Source organism: Struthio camelus, chromosome Z, assembly GCF_040807025.1.
Source record: "Struthio camelus isolate bStrCam1 chromosome Z, bStrCam1.hap1, whole genome shotgun sequence".
Classification (NCBI taxonomy): Eukaryota; Metazoa; Chordata; class Aves; order Struthioniformes; family Struthionidae; genus Struthio; species Struthio camelus.
In genome coordinates, this window is record NC_090982.1 from 55523434 (window position 1) to 55544810 (window position 21377).

General features: G+C 37.2%; 1 protein-coding gene across 1 annotated transcript; it reads left to right on the forward strand.

Annotated features, from left to right (window-relative positions):
* Nucleotides 1–103: 103 nt before the first annotated feature.
* Nucleotides 104–15035, forward strand: LOC138064780 (centrin-3). Its single transcript, XM_068928707.1, has 5 exons — nucleotides 104–347; nucleotides 3382–3517; nucleotides 4622–4736; nucleotides 6448–6639; nucleotides 14578–15035. The coding sequence occupies exons 1-5, from the start codon at nucleotides 331–333 to the stop codon at nucleotides 14619–14621; spliced, it is 504 nt and encodes a 167-aa protein (XP_068784808.1). The 5' UTR covers nucleotides 104–330; the 3' UTR covers nucleotides 14622–15035.
* The last annotated feature ends 6342 nt before the right edge of the window (nucleotides 15036–21377 follow it).

Consider the following 21377-nt stretch of genomic DNA (forward strand, 5'->3'; position numbering starts at 1 on the left):
AAAGTGTAACCGCCCTCCCCGCCCAGCAACGCCAGGGCCGCGCGGCATTCTGGGTAACCACGCCTCCCTCACAAACAACGAGGAGGAGCACCCCCCCCCCCTTGAGCGGCAGCCGCCTCAACCCGTAAATGAGCTCAGCGCGCGAGGAGGTGGGAAGAGTCTCCTGGACCGACCAATCAGAGGGCCGGCGGTTGGGCCAGGAGGGCCCGGGTTGGCGGGCCCGCTGTTGTACCGCGTTGCCACGGGGAAGTGAGCGCGGAGTGGGGCGCGCTGTTTGCCGGGTAGCCCAGTACAGTGCGGCCCGCGCTGGCCGGGCTTGGGGACGGGAGCATGAGCTTGTCCTTGAGGTCGGTACCGGCTGGGCGGTTCCTCCCTCGCGCCGTTTGGGGATGGGGGCGGCTGCGCGCGGCGGCGCCTCCGCTCTGCCGGGCGCGGGTCCCGCCGCCGGGCGCCTCCCCCCGGGGCCGCCCGCTGTGCCCGCGAGTTGCGGGCAAAACGAGGGCGGCGAGCAGGAGGGTGACGGCGGGAGCGAGGCGGCGGCGGCAACGGCAGCGGGAGCGGCGGCCGGGCGCGCGCGCTGTGTCAGGGGAGGCCGGCTGGAACGTTAACCGCTTATGTCTGATCCCCTTAGAGAGGATCGCTGGGCACAGCCGGGGCGGATTAGGCCTGATTAGGATCTTTCTAGAACTGTTTTTGCTTTGAAAAGTTCACCTGCTCGTTGAAAAACAAAGGCTTCAAAAAGCCTCTTAATAAACTCTAAGTTGATTTCTTTTTTTCTGATGAGGATAAAATGACACCAGAAGCAAGACTTCAGCAGCTATTCTTAAGCCTTTGTTTTTTTTTCCATTAGGACTCAATAACTGTTGTAAAAAGAGGCTGTGGCTTATAAATCCTCTACCTCACAAATCCTTGTCTTCAAGCTTGTCTGGTATGTTTATGTGGTATACACAGTCCTTAATTCTCCAGTCTGACAACTTTACACTTCATATAGTAAAAGTGGTTGCAGCAGAAGTGGCAATGAGCTACTTGAATTTGAGTACTACTCAAAGTCTTCTTAAAAAAATTATTTTATGCTAGACATTAAATAAACACTTGAGTAGACAGATCCTTCTTTCTGAACAGCTCAAAATTAATCTGTTTTCTGACTTCTAAATGGGTATGTTTTGTCATCACAGCTCACAAAATGGGGGCTTTCCGGGTCTATTCTAGTTCTAGTTACATTGCCAACTCAGAGTTATTTTAGTCCTTTCAAAAACTATAGCAATACAAAGCCTGCGTGAAATTAAACTGTCTCAACAGGTCTTTTAAACACTCCTCGCTCTTTGAGGATCTTGTGGTGTGAGGCGGGTCCAGTTGTGCAACTTGCATTTTCCTTGTGCTTGTTTGGAATTTGCGCTAGTATCACTACAGTGGTTCTTGGAAGCTGAGTCTCAGCTGCATGTTTGATCTTTGGTTTTGTTTAAATTTAGCTAATTTTTCCTTTAACAAAGGATAAGGAAAAGCAGCTAATTAAAGGAGATGTGGAAAACAAATAACCTTTTTGAACAAGTGGTTTTCCATTCACTCATCAGTAGTTTTTGTGCGTTTTACAGTAAATGACGTTGTATGCATTTCTTTTCTGCTGCAAATAAAAAAAAATGTGTATCAAATTGCTTCCTCCTGACAGCATATAGAATCATGCAGTAGTTTAGGTTGGAACCAGCTTGCTGCTCAGAGCAGGTCAAAATCAAAATTAAATGAGCTCACCCAGGCCCTCATTCAGTTGAGCTCTGAAAACTTATAAGGACAGAGGTTTTATAATCTCCCAGGGCAACTGTTCCTGTGCATAACTACTTTCATAGTGAAAAATGTTTTCCCTTGGATCCTATTGCAGTTTCCCCTGCTGCAACTCGTAGCTGTTGTTTCTTGTCCTTCCTCAGCACATCTCTGAGTGCCTGCCTCTGTCTTATGTGTAATAACCTTCAAAGTAATGGAAGGCAGCACTCGGATTTCCCTCCTTACTCTTTCTCCTATCCCTTTTCCCCTGCCCAGGCTAAACAAATCCAGCTCCCTCAGCTGCTTCTTGTACATCACAAGCTCTAGCCGCCTGAGCATCTTAGCCTACGTTAGACTTTCTCCGGTTTCCCTTGTACTGAAGGGATCCAAAATTGAGCATAATAGTTCAGATGTGGCCTCTTGATTGCAGAGCAGAGTGGATTAGTCACTGCAATTAGCTACCATCACTGTGAAGGTGTGCTGCTAAGCTTCACGTATGTCTGTTTCTTCCAAGAGTGTACTATGAGTACTGACAGTCTCACTCTTCTCATCTGTTACCTCAAATGCACTTCTTTTTGTAGAATTCCTGCTCTGAAATGGGCATTTTCCAAGCAATTACCTTGGATACACCAGTCAAACTTTTAACATGAATAAAGCACAGTTACAGCCACAGCAAAACTTACACTTTGCTCATTCCAAACCATCCTTAACCTGTCCCATCCTTTCAGCAAGCATTCTTGTGAATTAATATTCCATTGGATTATGCATAAATGCATTTTCCCTAATCCTCTGTAATCCGTACATTCTGTAATGCATATATTTTTCTAGCAAGTATACTGTACTACACATTTCATAAACCTATCTGTTCATTTTATGTGCATACTAATTCCATTCCATCTACATATGAGCAACACACTTCTTTCAACTGTCATTCCCAACATGTATACCATATATCTTCTGTCCCTATCATCTGAAAATTTAATCTTGTTTCTAGACTAGCCAAGGAAAAGAGGGCTGTATGTGAGCAGTGTGTGCTAATTTTGTGCTTGAGCTTGTCCATTTTGTATATACCACAAATGGAGCAGAAAAGTCATTAGATTGTATGATTTAAAGGATTACTAAAAATCCATAAATGCTGTTTATGTAAAAACAGTTTCTGGTAAGAAAAGCAAAGATTTGTGGTAACTAATATCCATTTTACCAGTCAGACAGCCCAATTGAGTGCCTTGTTAAGCCTCCTGGTCAATCTTTCTGAAAACTATTTCTCCTACAGTTTAGGAATAGAGTGTCTTAAGGAGCTGTATCATTTCAACTGCTACTCAGGTTCGTAATCTCAAGTATGTTTTTTAGACAGGCATTTTTCTATCTCTTTTTTTCATAATTTATTAACAAAATCACCTCTACTAATTTTATTTTTTGGTGGGAGGAGAGGGCTTGTCATTCAGTCTTCACAAAGCTATTGTCTATTTCAAGTGTTACTCTAAGCTGGAAGAAACTGGGAAAAGATTGGATGAGAAAGGTAGAATGATCTGTGTTGTTATGGTGTTTCTTATTGATGGGAAAATATGATGCAGAGCCTTATTTTCCCAGCAGAAATCAGTTACAGTGAGCTTCCTTTTCATACAGGAATGAACTTTCAGTAGACAAAACTAAAAGGAAGAAAAGAAGAGAATTGACAGAAGAGCAGAAGCAGGAAATTAAAGATGCCTTTGAGTTGTTTGATACAGACAAAGATAGAGCAATAAATTATCATGAATTAAAGGTAAAAGGAAGTACTTAATCTAACCTTCTGGTTCCACAGTTTGGTTTTATCAAGTAATTCAAGAATTACTTGAAAGAAGATATGGGTATTTTCTACTTTAATTCTTGTTACAGAAATGTCTTTATCTTAAAGGTACGGTGATTGTCATTTTATTTCAGGGTTCAGGTACTTTATCTCTACCAGAAGCCACAATGTGTTAGGTACTGTTTGGATATATGGGCTGTTAATACACTTTGTCCAATTGCAGTATGCTTTGTATTCCCAGCAGTTGTGATTATTGATTATTTGCAACGATGTTTCTCCACTGTTGCACTAGATACTGGGGCCCTGAAATGGCCAGTGCTGTGGAAAAACAGAGATATATAAAACTAAGAAATACCTCTTCTCTAAGAAGTCAGCACATGGCATAGATTTGAACGGATTTATCCAATAGCATTGTGGTTTTCCATTTCTGGTTTAGCGTATGTTCATTTGTTTACAAGCAGTCACGTTAGTGTGTGCTGAGAAATTACTGTCGCAGTTGAAATGTGGAAGCTAAGCATGTACTCCTAACCTGATACAAAAATAAAAAACAAATTGGCATATGTTGTCCTAATAGCATCAGTGGAGAAGTAGTAAGTTAAGTCATTTGTAAGATGACTTGTAAACCCATGAGCAGGCATGATCTCAGTGTGCATGTTAAAGAAGAATAATTTGAGGAATGATTTTCAGTGTTGTTATATTGAAAAAAGACAGAATTTCCCTGTAACTGTGTTATATCACCTGATTAAAGTGCTTGAAATATTTTTGAAAATGATTAAAAAAAAAAAAAATCTACTTGTCCTAAGAAGTAATTGGGCCAACTTAAAAAAATCTCTGAATTTACAAAATGATGTTGTTTCATTGTAACTTGATGTTCCAGTTGCTAATACTAGTTTTAGATGATTTTATATACAAAACTTTTTTGCTTTTATTTTTTTTTTAATTTTACTTATTAATGCTCCTGTTCCACTGATGTGCATGTTTTGTATTGGATAATAAGATACTCCACAAAAATAAAAATAAATCTGTTTTATCCATGTAATAATATTCATATATTGTTGTACTTCTGTTTTATTCCAAAAGGTGGCAATGAGAGCCTTGGGTTTTGATGTGAAAAAAGCTGATGTACTGAAAATACTTAAAGATTATGATCGAGAAGCGACGGGCAAGATCACCTTTGATGATTTTAATGAAGTTGGTATGTATTTGGTTGTGTACCTTTAGAAAAAGTGGGTAGAGAAGCAATACTTGGCATGCTTTTTCAGTTATTTAGTACCATTAAGAAATGTGAAATTTCATTTTATGTTTTTCTTAATAGAAGTGATTAGAGGAGGAAGATGATTCTTTGCATACTGCATACTCAATTAATATGTGGAATTGAATCATGGAATCAGTATGAAAGGAATTAGTGTACATATAGTCCTAATCTGTTTCAGACTCCTGCAAATGAAAAAGCTTTAGCTCACACAAATGTAGATATTCTTGTGCTGCTTTTGAATACTGTAGGATTCTCCTTCCTGTTTACACAGAAATAAATGTGATGCTAGAAATTAAATGAGATGCCACTTCTAGCAGAAAGATTGGGGAGTTAGACAAGATAGGTTACAGAAAAAATAATTCTGAAGAGCTGTTTAAATATCATGAAACAGTTGTTAAGCCATCAGTTTTCCGTGGTTTAATTTATGAAAAGGTGAAGCTATTGCTAACTCTATTCAGTAATTTTCTTATCTATACAAATGTTAATTTTGGTTTTAAACGTAGGAATGGTCGATGTGACATGTATAAAGGTACAGTGATATTTTGTCTTGTTTCGTACGGTCACAATACCTATAATATTTAGAGACCTAGTGTTTTGTTGTTTTTCAGATAATGTTGCAGTCATCTTTTTTGCCCTAAAAAGTAGAATTTTTAAATGATGTAAGCTGTCATACATAGATAGTTGTTTTAAATGAAAATACTTAAATTTAATCTAAATCTGAAGGATTTATATACGCATTTAAAGCTCATTGATATAGTGAACATATATGAGCTTGAATGAAAATTTTTTCCTATCAAGTTCACTAAACCAGAGAAGGCATTCCATCTGCAAACAGTAGCAGATCCAAGTGGTTCTCTATGCACCGGCAGGGATGACATGTTTTTAATGGCTTGATGAAAGCCATAAATGGCAAGTCCTGTAATACAAGACTAGGAGGTACAAAGATGTGAAGATATTTACACCTGGTTCCAGAAATGTCTGAAATAATTGCTAGTAAAATATTTTTATATGGCAGATTACTTTGTCTGTTTTTTCTGTTATAGAAACTGACAAACGCGTAAGATAGAAGAAATAATCAAGATTGACGAATCCTTTCAGAATTAACATCTTGCTGTTCACAATAGCGTCCCTTCGATAACCCATGGGTTTAGATTTTGGTTTTTTTTTTGTTCGTGCAGTTTTATATCTAAAAGAGAAGGTCAGGATGAGTGTTTTTCATTGCTCAGTGTTGTTTCACTGTTCTCTGCAAGTCAATATTCTATCAAATCATAACACTTAAAGTCAACAGATTCACATGTCTGCATCTGTCAGAGGTGATCTTTTGTTCTGAATTGCAAGTTTGGAACAGACTAGGAGTGCATGTATTTTCAGTTCCTATTGGAAAGTGTATCGAAAGCATGAGTATGTCTAAATTGCTGTGTAGGCTTTGGCCGTAACTGGTGTGTCCTCAAGAGACACATATCTTAGGAAAAGAGAAATGAGAAAGGACAAATAGCAGCAAAACAAATATGCATGTTAGACTGAAATGGGTAAGGATAAAAGAGTAGATCAGATCTGAAGTGTTCATTCTTAATATTACCTCATTCTGTTAATGTCATTCTCAATTTACCCTTCAGAGTTTCTTAGACTAACTTCAGTTTTCTTATCATAGTGACAGACTGGATATTGGACAGAGATCCACAGGAAGAAATACTCAAGGCATTCAAACTGTTTGATGATGATGACTCTGGTAAAATAAGTCTGAGAAACCTGCGCCGGGTTGCGAGAGAACTTGGTGAAAATATGACTGATGAAGAATTGCGGGCTATGATTGAAGAATTTGATAAAGATGGAGACGGAGAAAGTAAGTGTTAAGAGACAGAATCCAGTATAGTCTGTTCTTAATTTTCTCTCCAGTTAACATTTAGTTGTATTCTGAAAGTGACTGAAATCTGCAGCGTTACCCTCTTTGATTTTCTTCTAAATGATTTCCAGAGCAAACTTGATTTAGCTGACAAACAGTGGACATAATGATCCCTTCCAACCTTCACCATTCTGTGATTCTGTGAGACTTGTTTTTGATAGTTGCTAGTCCTGGAAACACGTTTTAAAGTCTAAAAATCCAGTTGAGTTCTCTGCCCTTAAATTCACCAATAACTCCCATTCAGCCAGCTGCTATTAAGACTGGTAAAAGTATAGTTGAAAGTGAAAGTAATTTAATTGGTACATGGGAAATTCCGTTGAATTCTAACTGCACTGCATTTTTATTTCCATGTACATTAGTAAAAGCATTGAAGAGCTAAGTTCTCACTCCTGTGATCTAGTCCATTGTTTCTCCAGTGGTAATGCGCCGATGTTGTGGTTTCCATATGTTGGTGAGAAAGGGAGTATTAAGCTAATAAACCACGCTGGATTTACCTCAAGTCTGTGCAGGATCAGCTTGGATGGGTCTTGAACATGCTTTTGGGAGCAAGAGTGCTAAAGACTGTAGTATGAAAAGTGGCTCTGGGCAATGAGCAAGATCCATATAGTGTGCTGCAGAAAAGATTTATTAGCTAGATAAAGATTTAGTAAACAAATATATTAAATCTCATTAAATAAAGCTAATTAAGCCTTCCTGAGCAGTGATACTTTGGGTTTTTTTCAATTGCCAAAAAGCCCCCTATATTTACACCAGAAAGCTTAATACTTGAATTTCAGAGACCACTCACTTCAGCCCATCTGCATAGACTGTGCATCGCTAACAGTCACAGGAACCTCCCTCAGAGTTTTTCTTGCGTGATGCCTGCCAATATGTGAGATTGCACTAGCAGTTCACCAACTTCTTCAGTTGCAGTACCATTTCTAGTTATGAGCCACCTCATCTGTTGGACTTGAAACTCCCACTACTAATTTAAAAAAAAAAAAAAAAGTTGCATCGTTGTAAGCCTTGTGACAGATGCTATTCCCCTCTATTGTGCTTGTGATAGCTTGTTATTCCACACTTGGGAAGGCAACTCCAAGTTTGGCAATTGCTGACTTGCCCTTGCTTGCACTTACTCAAATGCAGAAACAAAAAACCCCTGCTCTTTCAAGAGGTACAGTGGGACGTTTAAATATGGTCCAGTGCTGTGGAAATAGGAAGGCTGCATTCCATTTCAGTGGTGTAAATATGGAGCCTGTAGGCAGAGATTGTGAAGGTCAGTGTTTCAACTGCCATGATAGTGTTATTGTTGATACTGTTACTATAAAATTCAGTGTATTGTTGAGAAGAGTGTGATTTCTTTCCTTTGGAAATACTGTCTTCTAATAATTGTCTGCGAGTCTCAGGCCATGATTTCATGATAAATCCATGCTGCATAATTCTGGTGTTCCTCCACACTCCCAGCAATGTCTTCCCATCCCTTTCTTGCACTGGCAGTATCTGATCCCACAGGATAGATATTTAAAGGAGTTAAGCCAGCAGCAAACTAATTATTTAGGTTTTTAAGCATTATTTTTCTTCCTGTTTAGATCCCTAAACTCACTTACTGCTTCACTGGAGCTGTATCATGAGAAAATGGAATTCCTTTTCTTTTTTTTTTTTCCTTTTTTTCCCCTCCTCTCAGCATTTCCTATAGGTTAATTGAAGGAGGTCAGTATACTGACATCTGCAAATCTTGTTTTCAGGCACCTATTTGTGTGCAGTGGCACACAGGATTTTAGCTTTGAATTCCAGTAGACAGTAGGACACCTACTTACCTGCTTTTCAGCAGCTGTATAGCAAACAGAGAGTGATGGTTGTTTTCTCCAGCCGTTAGATTGATTGCTGGTCTAGGCAGATACTTCTGTTTTAAGGTTATTTTACTTTTAGAAGGAATGACTGTAATAACATTGCATTACTAACAATACCTGTTTTTTCTGAATTCTTCAAAGTAGTTATAGGTGAAAGGTCTTTTTCTGCATGTTTCTTTAGAGGCTCTCATTTTACATTTTTTGAAGGGGTAGCCATAGAGGTGAGCAAGAGTAGGAAAAAGTCAGCCAACAGACATATTTTGTTCTTGGTTGCTCTGCTGAGGCTGCCAACTGAGATGCCAGAATTGTGATTGAGGATGGTTTTTATCATGTGGCTATTTGGACACTAGAAATTGAATGTCACTAGAAGCTGAAGGTAGACCATTAGCTTCTTTCAGGAAGGTTACTGAGTCATAATTATTTTGGATCAGGGCTACATTTCTGAATTCAAACTGATCACCTAAGAGTGAACGGCTCAGTTTCCTTTTATTCATTCATCCATTCATTCTTCTTGTTAGAGTAGTCAAGCACGAGATTGAATGTGGAAGATTGACAGCATAATGTTTATATATGGTGCTGTTTATCCTTAAGGTTCTGTGTGTTTTCTGTTCTTTAAAGAAAACTGATGCTGTTTCTAGCTTTTTAAGATTCATTTTGGAAAAAAGTAAAGAATCCTATGATTCACTGTTCCATTTAGCTTCAAACATCTGGATCATGTCACAAAATTTTGCTGTCATATAATTCTCCTTCTTCTTCTACAAAGAAAAAAAAATGGGACTATTAGTTGGTAGCTTTTTAATGGATACTTTAAATATAGAAATAATACCACTTGTTTTTTAACACCCTTCTTATACTTGAAAGATTGTTTTGCTCGTAGCAAGATAAGGTCTATTGATATCCATGTTACACTGAACTTTCAGGCACCTTTAGAGTCAGAACTTCTAGTTTTTCCAGCTAAACCAGTGAGCTGTACTGGTACGCAGTACATAGGTTTCTGTAACCCTCCCCCCCCCCCCAAAAAAAAAAAAAATATATATGTATATATTCTCGAAACATTTATGTCTGCATATGCAAAGGTAAATTGTTTTATTTCCATATTCCTGGTCCTTGGGGATGACTTCTTTTTGGGGATGACTATTTTTTAGAAACTCTGGAATATAAGTTCATGCAGCTTTTGTCTTTTGCGAATCTATCTATAGGAAACATGATCCAGTCTTAGGTCTCAGATTCTGGCATAGAATTAGAAAAAAAGCTTCACTGAAATAAAGTTCTCCCTTAACTCTCTAGAGTCCAAGTCAACATTTATTTCATATTAAATGGGATAATAGTTATTTCATGATCATATATGTCATAGCATTGAGGGAAATCTGAAACTAGGAAAGACTATGGTTAGTTCTGATTTCATTGCGTATAACTCTTGCGAACACATTGCAAGCCTGAGAAAGATTGCCGGGGTAACTGGGAATTGTCACAACGTTTCTCTTTCTGATTTGTTTGAATGTTATATAATTCATTAATCATTATACTATTGTATTTCCACTTTGCAATATTATTAAACAAAGATGTCAGAGGATATTTTGGGGAGGATGTTTGGATTTGTGGTTCTTTGAAACTTCCTTTGGCTTCCAGTTGTGGTATGTGTGCAGTACTGGAACTGGCTATGGAATATTTCTGGAACAGTCTGTAGAAATCGTATCAGAAAGAGACTGGTTAATGTGAATCCTGTAAGCATACTTAATTTCCTTGATTTCATTTGTTTTCTTTTCTTATTAAGCAGGTAACAAACAGTCAATCTCAATAGGCTACTTTGGGGAAGAATTTTTTTTTTCTTTCCATTCTGTATTTTTCAGTAGTCCATCATGTCCCTAGGCAACACCTGAAAGAATCTCCACCTTATTCACCCATCATTTTTTCTGTGTACTGGAAAAGTTAAAAGACCTCAATACTTTATGGAAATGTCTTTCATACCTCTCTTGTAGAGTTGTTTTGCTTTTCCTATGAATGCATTCTTTCCCTAGTCTCAAGATAGAAGAAATCAATTCCAAACAGCCTAGCGCACAGTTTGGCTAGCTATATCTTGAAATTGTTCTGTGAGGTGAAAACACAGTCAAGAGGTAAAGACTGTTTATTCCGTCTATTTGATAATACCCAAAATCTGATTCTTCTGCATGACTTTGATGGGACCTCCTCAGCTGCTGGATAGTACAGGATACCAAGCTGAACTTGCATGCCAAGAGACAGGTGTTGCCTGCTCTGAATAGCAGGCCTGTTTGGATTTCAAAGTGTTTTCTCACAGTAATCAGAAGTTATCAAAATGAAAGTGATAGATTATTCTTTAATTATATGAAAGAAAATACACGGGTCATATATTTTTGGTAATTTTTCGTACTTCAGTGCTTAAAGTCCTACTTGCAGGTTTATGGCTGAAGAGGTAAAACGAATGTAACATTCTAGCTGTTGCATTTTATCCCATTCTGTGTCTAAAATGTGCCCTCTGGTCAGTAATGTCCTGGGGTAGTAACACAGAAATAGAAAGAATGCTTTGACGTTCATTTGGTTCTTCATATATTAGACTGATGTGCTGAGAGCATCCGATGCGCCCGTAGGCTTGCTTACAAAGGAGGGCATTGTATTATGCTGCAGTAATCATTTAGACTGGTGAGGGACTGGACTTCCTGGACAGTAGCCTCTACCTGAGGATTGTTTGGGGGAAAGATTTATAAAATCACGTAAGGTTTTTCTAGATTCTGAGAAGGTGAAAAGAAGCTGTAATTTTTTCAGCCTATGAAAATAGTGAAATACTGGAACCTCGGAGATATTCAGAGCTTAACTAACAAGGGCCTGAGCAATCTGATTTAGTTGACCCTCCTTTGAGCAAGACATTGGGCTATGAGGATTATTGGGTTCAGTAACTCGAAAAGTATTCAAAACTTACAGGAATAATGTATTTCTTAGCATGGAGTAATGCATTTGATATCTTTTAATAGACTTAGCATATTCACAGACATCAATCGTCTAAATGTAGAATTAAAGGAAATTCAGAACTTATTCTCTGTTAAATACTAACAAAGATACATATTTACTTTGATTGTAGATATGGGAAATTAAGAACCGTATATAAAATTCAGTAAAGTGTAGCAAACGGAGACTTCAAAAGCAACAGTAGAGAATTCCTGTAAAACATAGGAACATAGTCTTAACCCACGCTAAATACTTGTCCCTCTTCCTTGAGATCCTTACTACTTGAGGCGTGGCATTGGCATGTTGTTACTACCAGTTTTATATTAATAGTTTCATGAAGCCAGGCAGTAGCATATATAAAGTTGTGTGTAAGTATGATGGCATAAAGCTGCTATCAGTGTTAAAAGTACTGTCTCCTGCCATTGTTGTTGTGTTTTCATGACTATATGTTTATATAAAACCAGAGGTAACAATATATATATTTATTTATATTATTTTTACTCTTATAGCTTCTAAGATACATTTCTTAATTTTTAAGAATTAGTTACACGTGTGTTCCTGTAGGAATAAAATGACTTTCAGGATCGTATTTTTATTATACCTATTTCATTTATGAATCGCATAGAACAATTAGGCTGCAACCCTGGTGGTAGTGTCAGTCATGTGACCTAAACAAGTAAGTAATATCACTGCCAAAGCAAAGTGATGCTTTCATCTTCTAATTCTTAGTGGCTTTGCCAGACATTTGACTCACACTTTAATTATTACATTTTAGGGAGTAGCTAGATTTTTGCGGTTACTTTGGCATCTTGCCAGATCCGTGTGTGGCTACATGTAATTTCTTTTCCTGCAACTAAACGGATTGAGTTTTATCTGTGGATTTACATTTAATGTGGCTTACTGAAAAGCTACCTTGGACTCCAAATGTATCCTTAAGATTACTACCATCAAGAAAGGTCATGTATGCTGAGAGTATCCCTCTCTTCATCACGTAAAGAGTGAAATTGGAAATTATCTTAAATAAGATAACTTGTAAGTATTTTTGTATGCAATTGAGTGACTTCAATATGTAATCTTTTTCCATCTGCAAATTTTTGTGTATAACTCTTAAAGTAATTCTAGAATCTTAACAAGTGAAAATAGGTTGCAATATGCTATTTAGTGGTGCTTTTTGACTGGTATAACTGAACCAAAAAGCTTTCATTTTTTTATGCCGTGAAGCTTTAATTGATTATTTCAAACCCTGGAACATAAGTTTCCGTACTTTTTTTGATTTTTCACTGTAACTGATCAAGAATTGGAACTCTCCCTGAATATAAAGAACTGTAAAGAGGCAAAATGGGCCAACAAACACCTCTTTTGTTTTCTTAAATGTATTTTTTTTCCTCACTCTGCCCTTAAACCTTCAGTTTTCTAGGAACAAACAGATAAATATTCATACATATAAATATCCGGTATATTTTTTTCCAGTCATCTATTCTTTTGTCTTTATTATAAATTTTGGGCTGTGCTCCAAACATATTCCCACTCTTTAATTGGTGCAGCTGTGTTTCAGCTCCTTCACACCTTCTCAGTATGTACATTTTATTTTAATACTAATCCTCATCGTGGTTTTGATGATTTATGTTAGGTCATTGCTAACTACTATGTTCTACGAACAAAAATGCATTAAAATAAAATTAACTTGGAAAAGAGATATCAGTATACAAGGGAGAAATTACAGGAATATTGTAATTATCTGAACCCAAAACATTAAAAATTTAGAAAGTACAGAATAATAATTATATCTGAAAAAAATTAATTGGGTAAAGCTGTGGAAATGCTTTTAAAGGTCATATAGACAACCTAGGTCTTACCTGTAGTAAACGTGGTGTAGCTATGTGATTGGCTGACAGCTCAGAGTATTTGGTCCTAAACTAAATTTAAAGTTAATTCATGTTTTCTGAAATGTGTCACAGCAGAGCAGATTTAAGTTTATTTTTATCCCTTTTAACATAGTTGAATTTGTTTAATTTTCTTCCAGCTGTAAATGTAAATACTTAATTTTCAGGGCTTTGTTTAGGAATAACCTGGGCACAGGGCTGGGACAAATAATTGTCAGGGAGAATTCTTCATACATGTATGGCCATCTCCGTACCACTGGCTCATTCTAACCATTCCCCATTACAGTAATTAGTTGCAGAGAGAGCATGCTCATTGGTTAACTCTTTTACAGTGGCTCTGTTTTAACATATGAGTAAGGTCAATAGCTCAGGTATAAGTGAAGCAAAAATAATTAATGACTGCTAATTAATTTATTATTATGACTTAATTTCTTCAAGTACATTTGTTTAAAATTTCAGTTAATTATAACTGAAGAATGAAGAAAGTTCAGAGAGGAAAAAGCTTGTGAAAAGTCCATTTTAATTCTACCTAGTTTATGGAATCATTACTAATGATCTTAAAATTCGTATTGTATTTAGCAAGTATTATGTGTTTAGGAGGGAGAGGAATACTGTGGGTTTTTTTGGGCACAAAGGTCTGAATCATTATTTTGAGACCAAAACAGAATATTATTCTAACTTGGGTTGTGGCATTCTTGCTAGAGAGAGGCATAAAGGATAAATAGCAACCAATCTTAACATTTTTATAACTTTTTTAAAAACAATTCTTAGAATTATAAACGTTTTTGCTTAGCTGTTATTTTAAATACTTTTCCCAATATTTTTCTTCCTTTTTTCCTTTTTTTAGAATATTTTTACTTTCATAATTGGACAGAAATAATAGCTTATTATCTATAAGCTAGATTCTGGCTTAAGTGCTATGCATAATTAAGCTTGCATTTTGACTTTATCCTATTACATTAAAAAAAAAAAAGTGAAAACTCTTCGGAAAGAAAAAATCCAGACTTGTGTTTATAAACTGTAGTTATCAATGGCTCAAACACAAAGAATACTAACTGGGAAACCTTTAAGTAAAATGTATACAGATACATTATTTTATTCTATTTTATTTTATTGTATATTTTATATACAATACAGATAAATTATTTTATTCTGTGGTTTATAATTGTTTGCTGTTTGTCTAATAACTTTCTCTTTTACTACAGTCAATCAGGAAGAGTTCATTGCTATTATGACCGGAGATATTTAACATCATAAAAGAAGAAGCTAATTCAGCACAAAGAAGGGAGGAATCATTGGCAGCTACCATTACAATGTTTTGTACTTCTGTTCATATCTGTAGCTGGAGTCATGCAGAAAATTATTTTCCTCACAGGACCAAAAGAAACACAGGTTTTATGTACTGATGCTTCGATATTTTGTATCATTAAATAATATCACTAGAATAATTGATGCATCATTTTAGAGTAAGTAATGATACATTTCCAAATGTTTGAGTACTCATTTGTAAAATAGCTTTGTACAAGATTTCTAAATTAAATCATATTATAAGAACCTTTTGAAGTTGACTTTGTGTTAGCATTAGCTGTGGCCTTAGTTTTGATATATAACGTTTGACAAGCTTCCATTTTAATAAAATGTTCTTTACTATTGCTACTTGAAAGTTGTATTTTTGAAGTTTAATTTGAACTGGACTATAAGTTCTTCAAAAAATATAAATTTTGTTTCATATATAGGCTTGTGCTTCTGCTCTTCTAGATGAATGGCAACAGTAAATGAGCAAGCATTTGCATCTTCAGAGTTGAAATTTCCTATTTCTGCATCACCCCTATATGGTGGCAGAAGGCAGGTGACTATGCATTTTGGTAAACTGTATCAAAAAATGCACTTAAGTTGTCCAAATGCAACTTAAATCTTATTAATCCTTTTTTTTTTTTTTTTGTTAGAAAACAAGCTACTTTTTAACTGTCAATAGTAACTGGGGTTATGAGCACGTTTGTCCTGCACAAACAAACAGAGCTAGCAATTTACTGGAGACAGAGGTTAAGCCTATCAACGTTAACAGATTTTTCCTATTCCTTTTCAAGTATGTACTGCAACGTTCTTATATGTTGCTTCCTGTTAAGCCATCAATGTCAATCTATTCATACAGAAGGTTATAGCAATTGAAATTAACTCGCAGTAGCTCCATCTCACTGACCAAGTCACGCGAATAGACGCATCATATAGAACCCTGGTGTGGTATGTGACCATTGACTGGGATTTCCTGGCTGGATAATTCTTATTGAGAGAGAAGTCTTTCAAACGGCCTTTGCTAGGAAGGGTTGTTCTTTTTATTTAGATATTTTCATTTTGATTATAGCAGCTTAATCTGTGAAAATACAAACAGGAAAAATGGTAGGGATAAAACAACGGTGAAGCTTGGTAGGGCTGAAGGAGAATCTGGTATTTGCTGGGAATTTCAGTCTTCTTAATATTCAGTTAATGTCTTAGTCCTAAAATCTGAGGAAGACTTTCTCTGTGTTGCATCTGGGGCTGATTTTATAAGCAGGTTCTTTCTCAAGCAGTAAACAGCATTACGTATTTGTAAGATCAGTGTTGATGGGGAAAAATTCTGCTGCATATAGTACAGATGTACTATCTTTTATTTCATTTATATTCATTTCAGTTAGGAAGTAGGGAAAGATGAAAAACAAGTTAGGGTTCAAGGATTCTGTCATACAAAAGAAAATTTTGCTTTGGAATAAATACGGCAAGCTTGTCACAAGTCAAGTAAAATGCTTTAGAATCCAATAGCAAAACCACATAAAACAATTTAAAAAAAAAACCCTACCATTTAAAAAAGAACTACTATTTAAAAAAAAAAAAAAAATCCTTTAACCAGTATTTTGCAATCCGAGCAGATTTGTCTTGGAAGGGAATGTTCAAGAGCAAAGTTTCAGTTTTTAGGATTGAGCCTATGAATTGTTCTCAACAAGCCGTTTTCTAGGAACAATGAAGATACCATCTACTTCACTAGTTATTGGTTTTGCTTTTAACTTTTCAATATAAACTATTTCAGGAACATTTTTATGTTCTGCAAACAGTGAAAGTGATTTAGAACTTAAAAGGTCCCTTAGTAGTCATGGACAACACGTCTTCCCGAGCATCATACCTTTATTCTGAATCTTCCAGTTTTCTAACGTTTTACTGTAGCTGTCAAATGACTTTTTGTGGGGAGGTTACTGTTCTGTTCCTCAGCAGATGATTCATGAATGATTTCTTGATAGGTGTCATCTTCTGTTTATAACTCTTACAGCAAGATGCCCTCTGTCTCTTCTGGTTTGAGGCCTTATCCCTAGCTTTTGCAACATACTTTAAAATCTTACTTTATTTTTACTGATTTGGCATGTAGGAGCACTTGTTATGGGCTAGATAACAGTTGTGCAAGGCTCTATAGGTATAGGCCAGTGAACTGGGGAGCTCTCCTAAGTTATTCAGGCTGCAAGAGTGGCACAGAAGAAAATAAAAAGAAGCAAAGAAACAAGCTGTATAATATTCAGTGATATTGTCTCAATGGTTGCCCTTGCTTTTTTTTTTTTTTTTTCCCTGCATGTTGGTGTTTGGGAGACTTTTGCGTTCCAAAACCACGCTTGTTTTGCGCTGCTTACTGTTGAACTAGTGCTTCTTGCAGATTTGTGCTTGCTGTACTGTGCGTGCTGCAGTTTCTTGTTGGCTTTTCTTGCTGCTCACACACCAACATTAATTGTGATAGATTGGCTTCCACAGCTTTAAGATAGAAGCCCTCTGCTTGGCCCTAGCATTAACACAAGTTTAATTCTATGTGTTTTGTACAGCTTACACCTATCTTGGTGCTTTTTTGTAGTTCACTTGGTATATCATAGGATACAGATTTTCCTTCCTTGTTGTTTTATTCTTTATGTCCAATGTCAGAGGAGAAAGAAAGTCATTTGGCATGTTTAGATTGTCTGTTGTAGAATAGTATCAAGGTTCAGTAGTCATTATTGCATCTTCCAGAACTGCCCTGTGAATGTGCATATCTTATTTCCAGACATGGATAGGTGGATTAATGTTAAAATGTCAGGAGTTTGAACTGGAGCAACTGGGGCAAATTCCTTTCTGTTACCTCTGCTATGAGGGTAGTGATACCTAGTACAGGTCCAGAAATGACAGCTAAGGCAATAATGTCTTAATCCACTGCAGTACAATCTACCAGAGCTGCTCTCTCAGAGCCCACAGTTACACTAGTTTAACTACCAGATAGTCCATCACTCTCTAATAAATTCAATATAACTTTGAGGTAGTTCCAAACCTCTGAATGGGTAAAAATCACATCCCAGAGTACACTGTATATTGATGTTACTCTGCTGACTTATTTTCGAACAATCTTTTTAATACTAAGTATATAATGTCAAATATTTTTATTTATGTTTTTATTCATGGAAAAGTATCAGCTCATTTCAGTGGCATGGTTAAGTCATCAAAAGTCAGAAAATGCCGAAGTTAAGGTTACATATGCCTCATCATATGGAGACTCTGCCACAGCTCAGAAACACCTCCCGAACGCGCTCTGATGATGGGGCTGTGTTCACCACGCGTGCAGCTGCAGCATAGCCTTTCTTAGCTGCACGCTTGGAGCTTAGCAAGGAGGAAAAGGAAGACCAAGAAAACTTGCCTGGCAACAGAGTGCAGGCCAAAGAGAGAGTTTCCAAAGGGACGGATGAGCAAAGCGGCACGCGGGAAGAGGCACGGCATGCCCAGAGCTCTGAGCACAAGGCCAAGGAGTCTGTGCTGAGCCACAAACCCATGCAGCAGGAACGGCAGCCCGCGTGGCAGGGCTTTGGGCTCCATTTTAAGCTGTCTCTGTGTCTTTCAGTCCCCGGGCTCCCCTGAAGTTCATGGCATAGCTCAGCGTACGCCTTCACTTCTTGCACAGCGGCTACAGCTCAGGCAGACATTTACCTATAGAATGGTATTGTAGGAGGTTATGTGTGGTCATTGTGGCATGAAGCCGAGTGTGGACAAATCCTTCAAGATTTTGTCTTAGGCAAGTTTTGCTGGCTTTGTGGAGTTCTGGGATATTAAGGTTTAGTGAAGTTTGTTAAAGTTAGCAAAGGTTTTTTATCACAGCTTACACAAGAACAGGCTGAGGACAGTTATCATAAATTCAGCTCCTCCTGGAAGAGTTTATACCCCATTAGATTTTTGCTTTTAGTTGCTCATCGCCACTCATGTGGCTGGAGATTTTTGTCCACTCAGATCTGTTGGATGCTCTCCTCACATAAGCAGTTCTTATTTTTGTTAAATTGGGTCCTACTATTGAGCAGGTAACAGCTGTGAATGCAACTTGCCTTGCTGTACACACAGCTGTATCTGAAGGAGGAGCTGCATTTTCCTTTGACTTTTTCACTATGTCAAGAGTTCTGTGAGATAGTGGCTGGCACTAGCAAAACTTGCAGAGGTCATTTTCTGTAGCAGCCTTGCAGAGAGATAATTGCCACTGAAGTAAGTCTGTAGGGATGTTGAGAATGTTTTCATCATTGAATAACAAAAGAAAAATGATTCTGCAGGGAGGTGAGTGCTTTGAGCTCTTCGGCCGTCCCTAAGTTGTACCAGGGAAAAATCTGTACAAATCCAACTGGACAGTCCCACTAAAATATCACAAATTAATAAAAGGCAGTAGAAACCTCATAAATGCTTAGAGAGTCTGCAAGTATCTTTTATGCTGATAGAACAAATGCTTCATCTGCTGTAAAGCTGTTGCTAAGCGAACTGGTCTGGTTGGCAAGTACCAGCTGTAAGATGTGATAGCTCTCAGAATATAGAATAAGTGGGTATTTTCTATATAAATGATTTTGAAATGGCATACAACTATTTGGCCAGTGGAGGTTGTATTTGCTACTTTTTCGTCCTTACTAATTTGAAAACTATTTCGGTTTTAAAGGAATATTTAAAGAATGGGCATAGCAAGAAAGGACTGCTCTTTAATAGACAGCTGTTTCCTGCTAGGTAGCTTGACAACACTTTATAAATAAGGTTGCCTAAAGTGATTGCAGAAATGCTTGTTCTGACGATAAACTTTTTAACTGCAGTGCTTAATTATGAATGCTAATTCATAAAATGAGCTTCTGACAGGGTCTTTTCATATTTCTGAGGGAGTGACTTTGTGAAGCTCCACTAACAGTAAGGCCTGCTTTATTGGTTATGAATTGAGTTTGGGCATTTTGTGTTGGCAGGAACTTGTAGCAATTTACATTGAATTCTGTAATCTTCTGCTTGAACAATTTTCTCGGGTTCTGGAAGGAGTCATTGGTAGCCCTCTAGCAGAGGCAGAGAAGTTACAGCACAATAATCCAGTGGCAGAGGGAAGGGTAGAATAAGAAATATCAATGTCTTAGAGAACAGCTAACCACTGAAAAGAGAGTTGTGCAAGTTCTTACTAAATAGAGTCAATTTTCATCCAGTTATGATGAAAAAAGTACCAGCAGTCTTTTGTTGCTTAGTGAAAGGTAGAGATGCAATAATCCAAGTTGAAGCTGTATAAGCAATGTGCTCTATGGAGAAATGAAAAAAGGGAAACCAGTAAAGTACCTGCATGATATTTATGGTTGCTGTGTGGAAAAAGTAATCAGAGGCAAAGAAGCAAATACGTAAAATGAAATCAGTAAAAAACACTAATGTAGCTCATACTACAGACCTCCCTAAAAAGACATTTGAAAAATCCCAGATGAAGGAGTAACTCCCTGCCGGCTGAAAAAATATGGTTTGTAGCCCTGTTCCCTGGTTTGAACTCTTAGTCAATGCTGAGGAATATTACTGCTCAAAATTTTTCTATTTGAATGATGTATTAAACGAGTCGGGTCTGTAGCCTCCACTGGAAGTCAGATAATTCCCTGGTACTTTTAAAAAAGCTAAACGTAACTCCCACTATGCTAACTGAGAATTCTTCACCTAATAAAACAGGGACTGATGTCTGGGGTTATGCGAGTGAACTAATTATATCTGTTTATAATGACTGCCACGTTTATAAAAACAGTCACAGTGCTAACAGCGTCTAATTCATTACTTTGTGAAACACTCTGAAGATCATGACTTGGGAAAGTGTTATTGTGACTCATTTTTGTAAAAAAAGGGTAATAAGTGTTGTATTTCCCACACAATTCTCTCTGACAAACTTATTACACCCCAGCCAGGGCAAGCTTAACAGTAACATTGTTTGATTTATATATATATATTTTTTTCCGGATGTGTTTATGAGGTGCTGTTTCAAGGCCACATTAAATAATGCACCAGGAAGAATTGTGGCTTGATTTCTTAATGAAATGACTCAATTAAAGCAGATATCACTTCAAACTTGCTTTACGCTTTAGAAAAGTTGCACAAAAGTTAATCATAGCTCTTCATGCGTGCGTTTGTACAAGTGGGCTGGCAGCCACTTGACAATCAAGCCCGATGCATTGCGTTGGCAAGAAGAAATTCACAAGGACAGAATTTATCAGTTATGTTTTTATCCACTAGGGGGACCTATTGTTATGACTAAAAAGTGGAATCTAAAGTTATAAAACAACATAATCAAACGTCAGGTTGAATTTTTATAACGGAATCTTTTCACTCTTACAGTGTATACACACATCTTACAAACCTGTGTGCCTCTTCCACCCGTGTAATAGTAATTTGCCAACTAACATGCCACTTCTGTACAGCACAAATTAAAACTAAATTTTAAACGTGCAAAAAGCTCACATTTCTGTGTTGGGTCATCTTGCAGCTTTACTATGAAATAAAAATAGAGACAGAAAACAGGTTAATTGTTTGTGATTTACAAGATTTACTAGCAAAGTTTATACTGATTCGTAGCTGCGCCTGTCTTTTTTTCCTCCCCCCCCTTTTTCTATGGGGCGGGAAAAAAAGCCACAACTATTCTTTTTCTGTCCTGACAACGAAATAGCTCATCCATGTCCTAATCGTTTCCTGCCTCAACTATGCAACCTCCTCTTCACTGGGC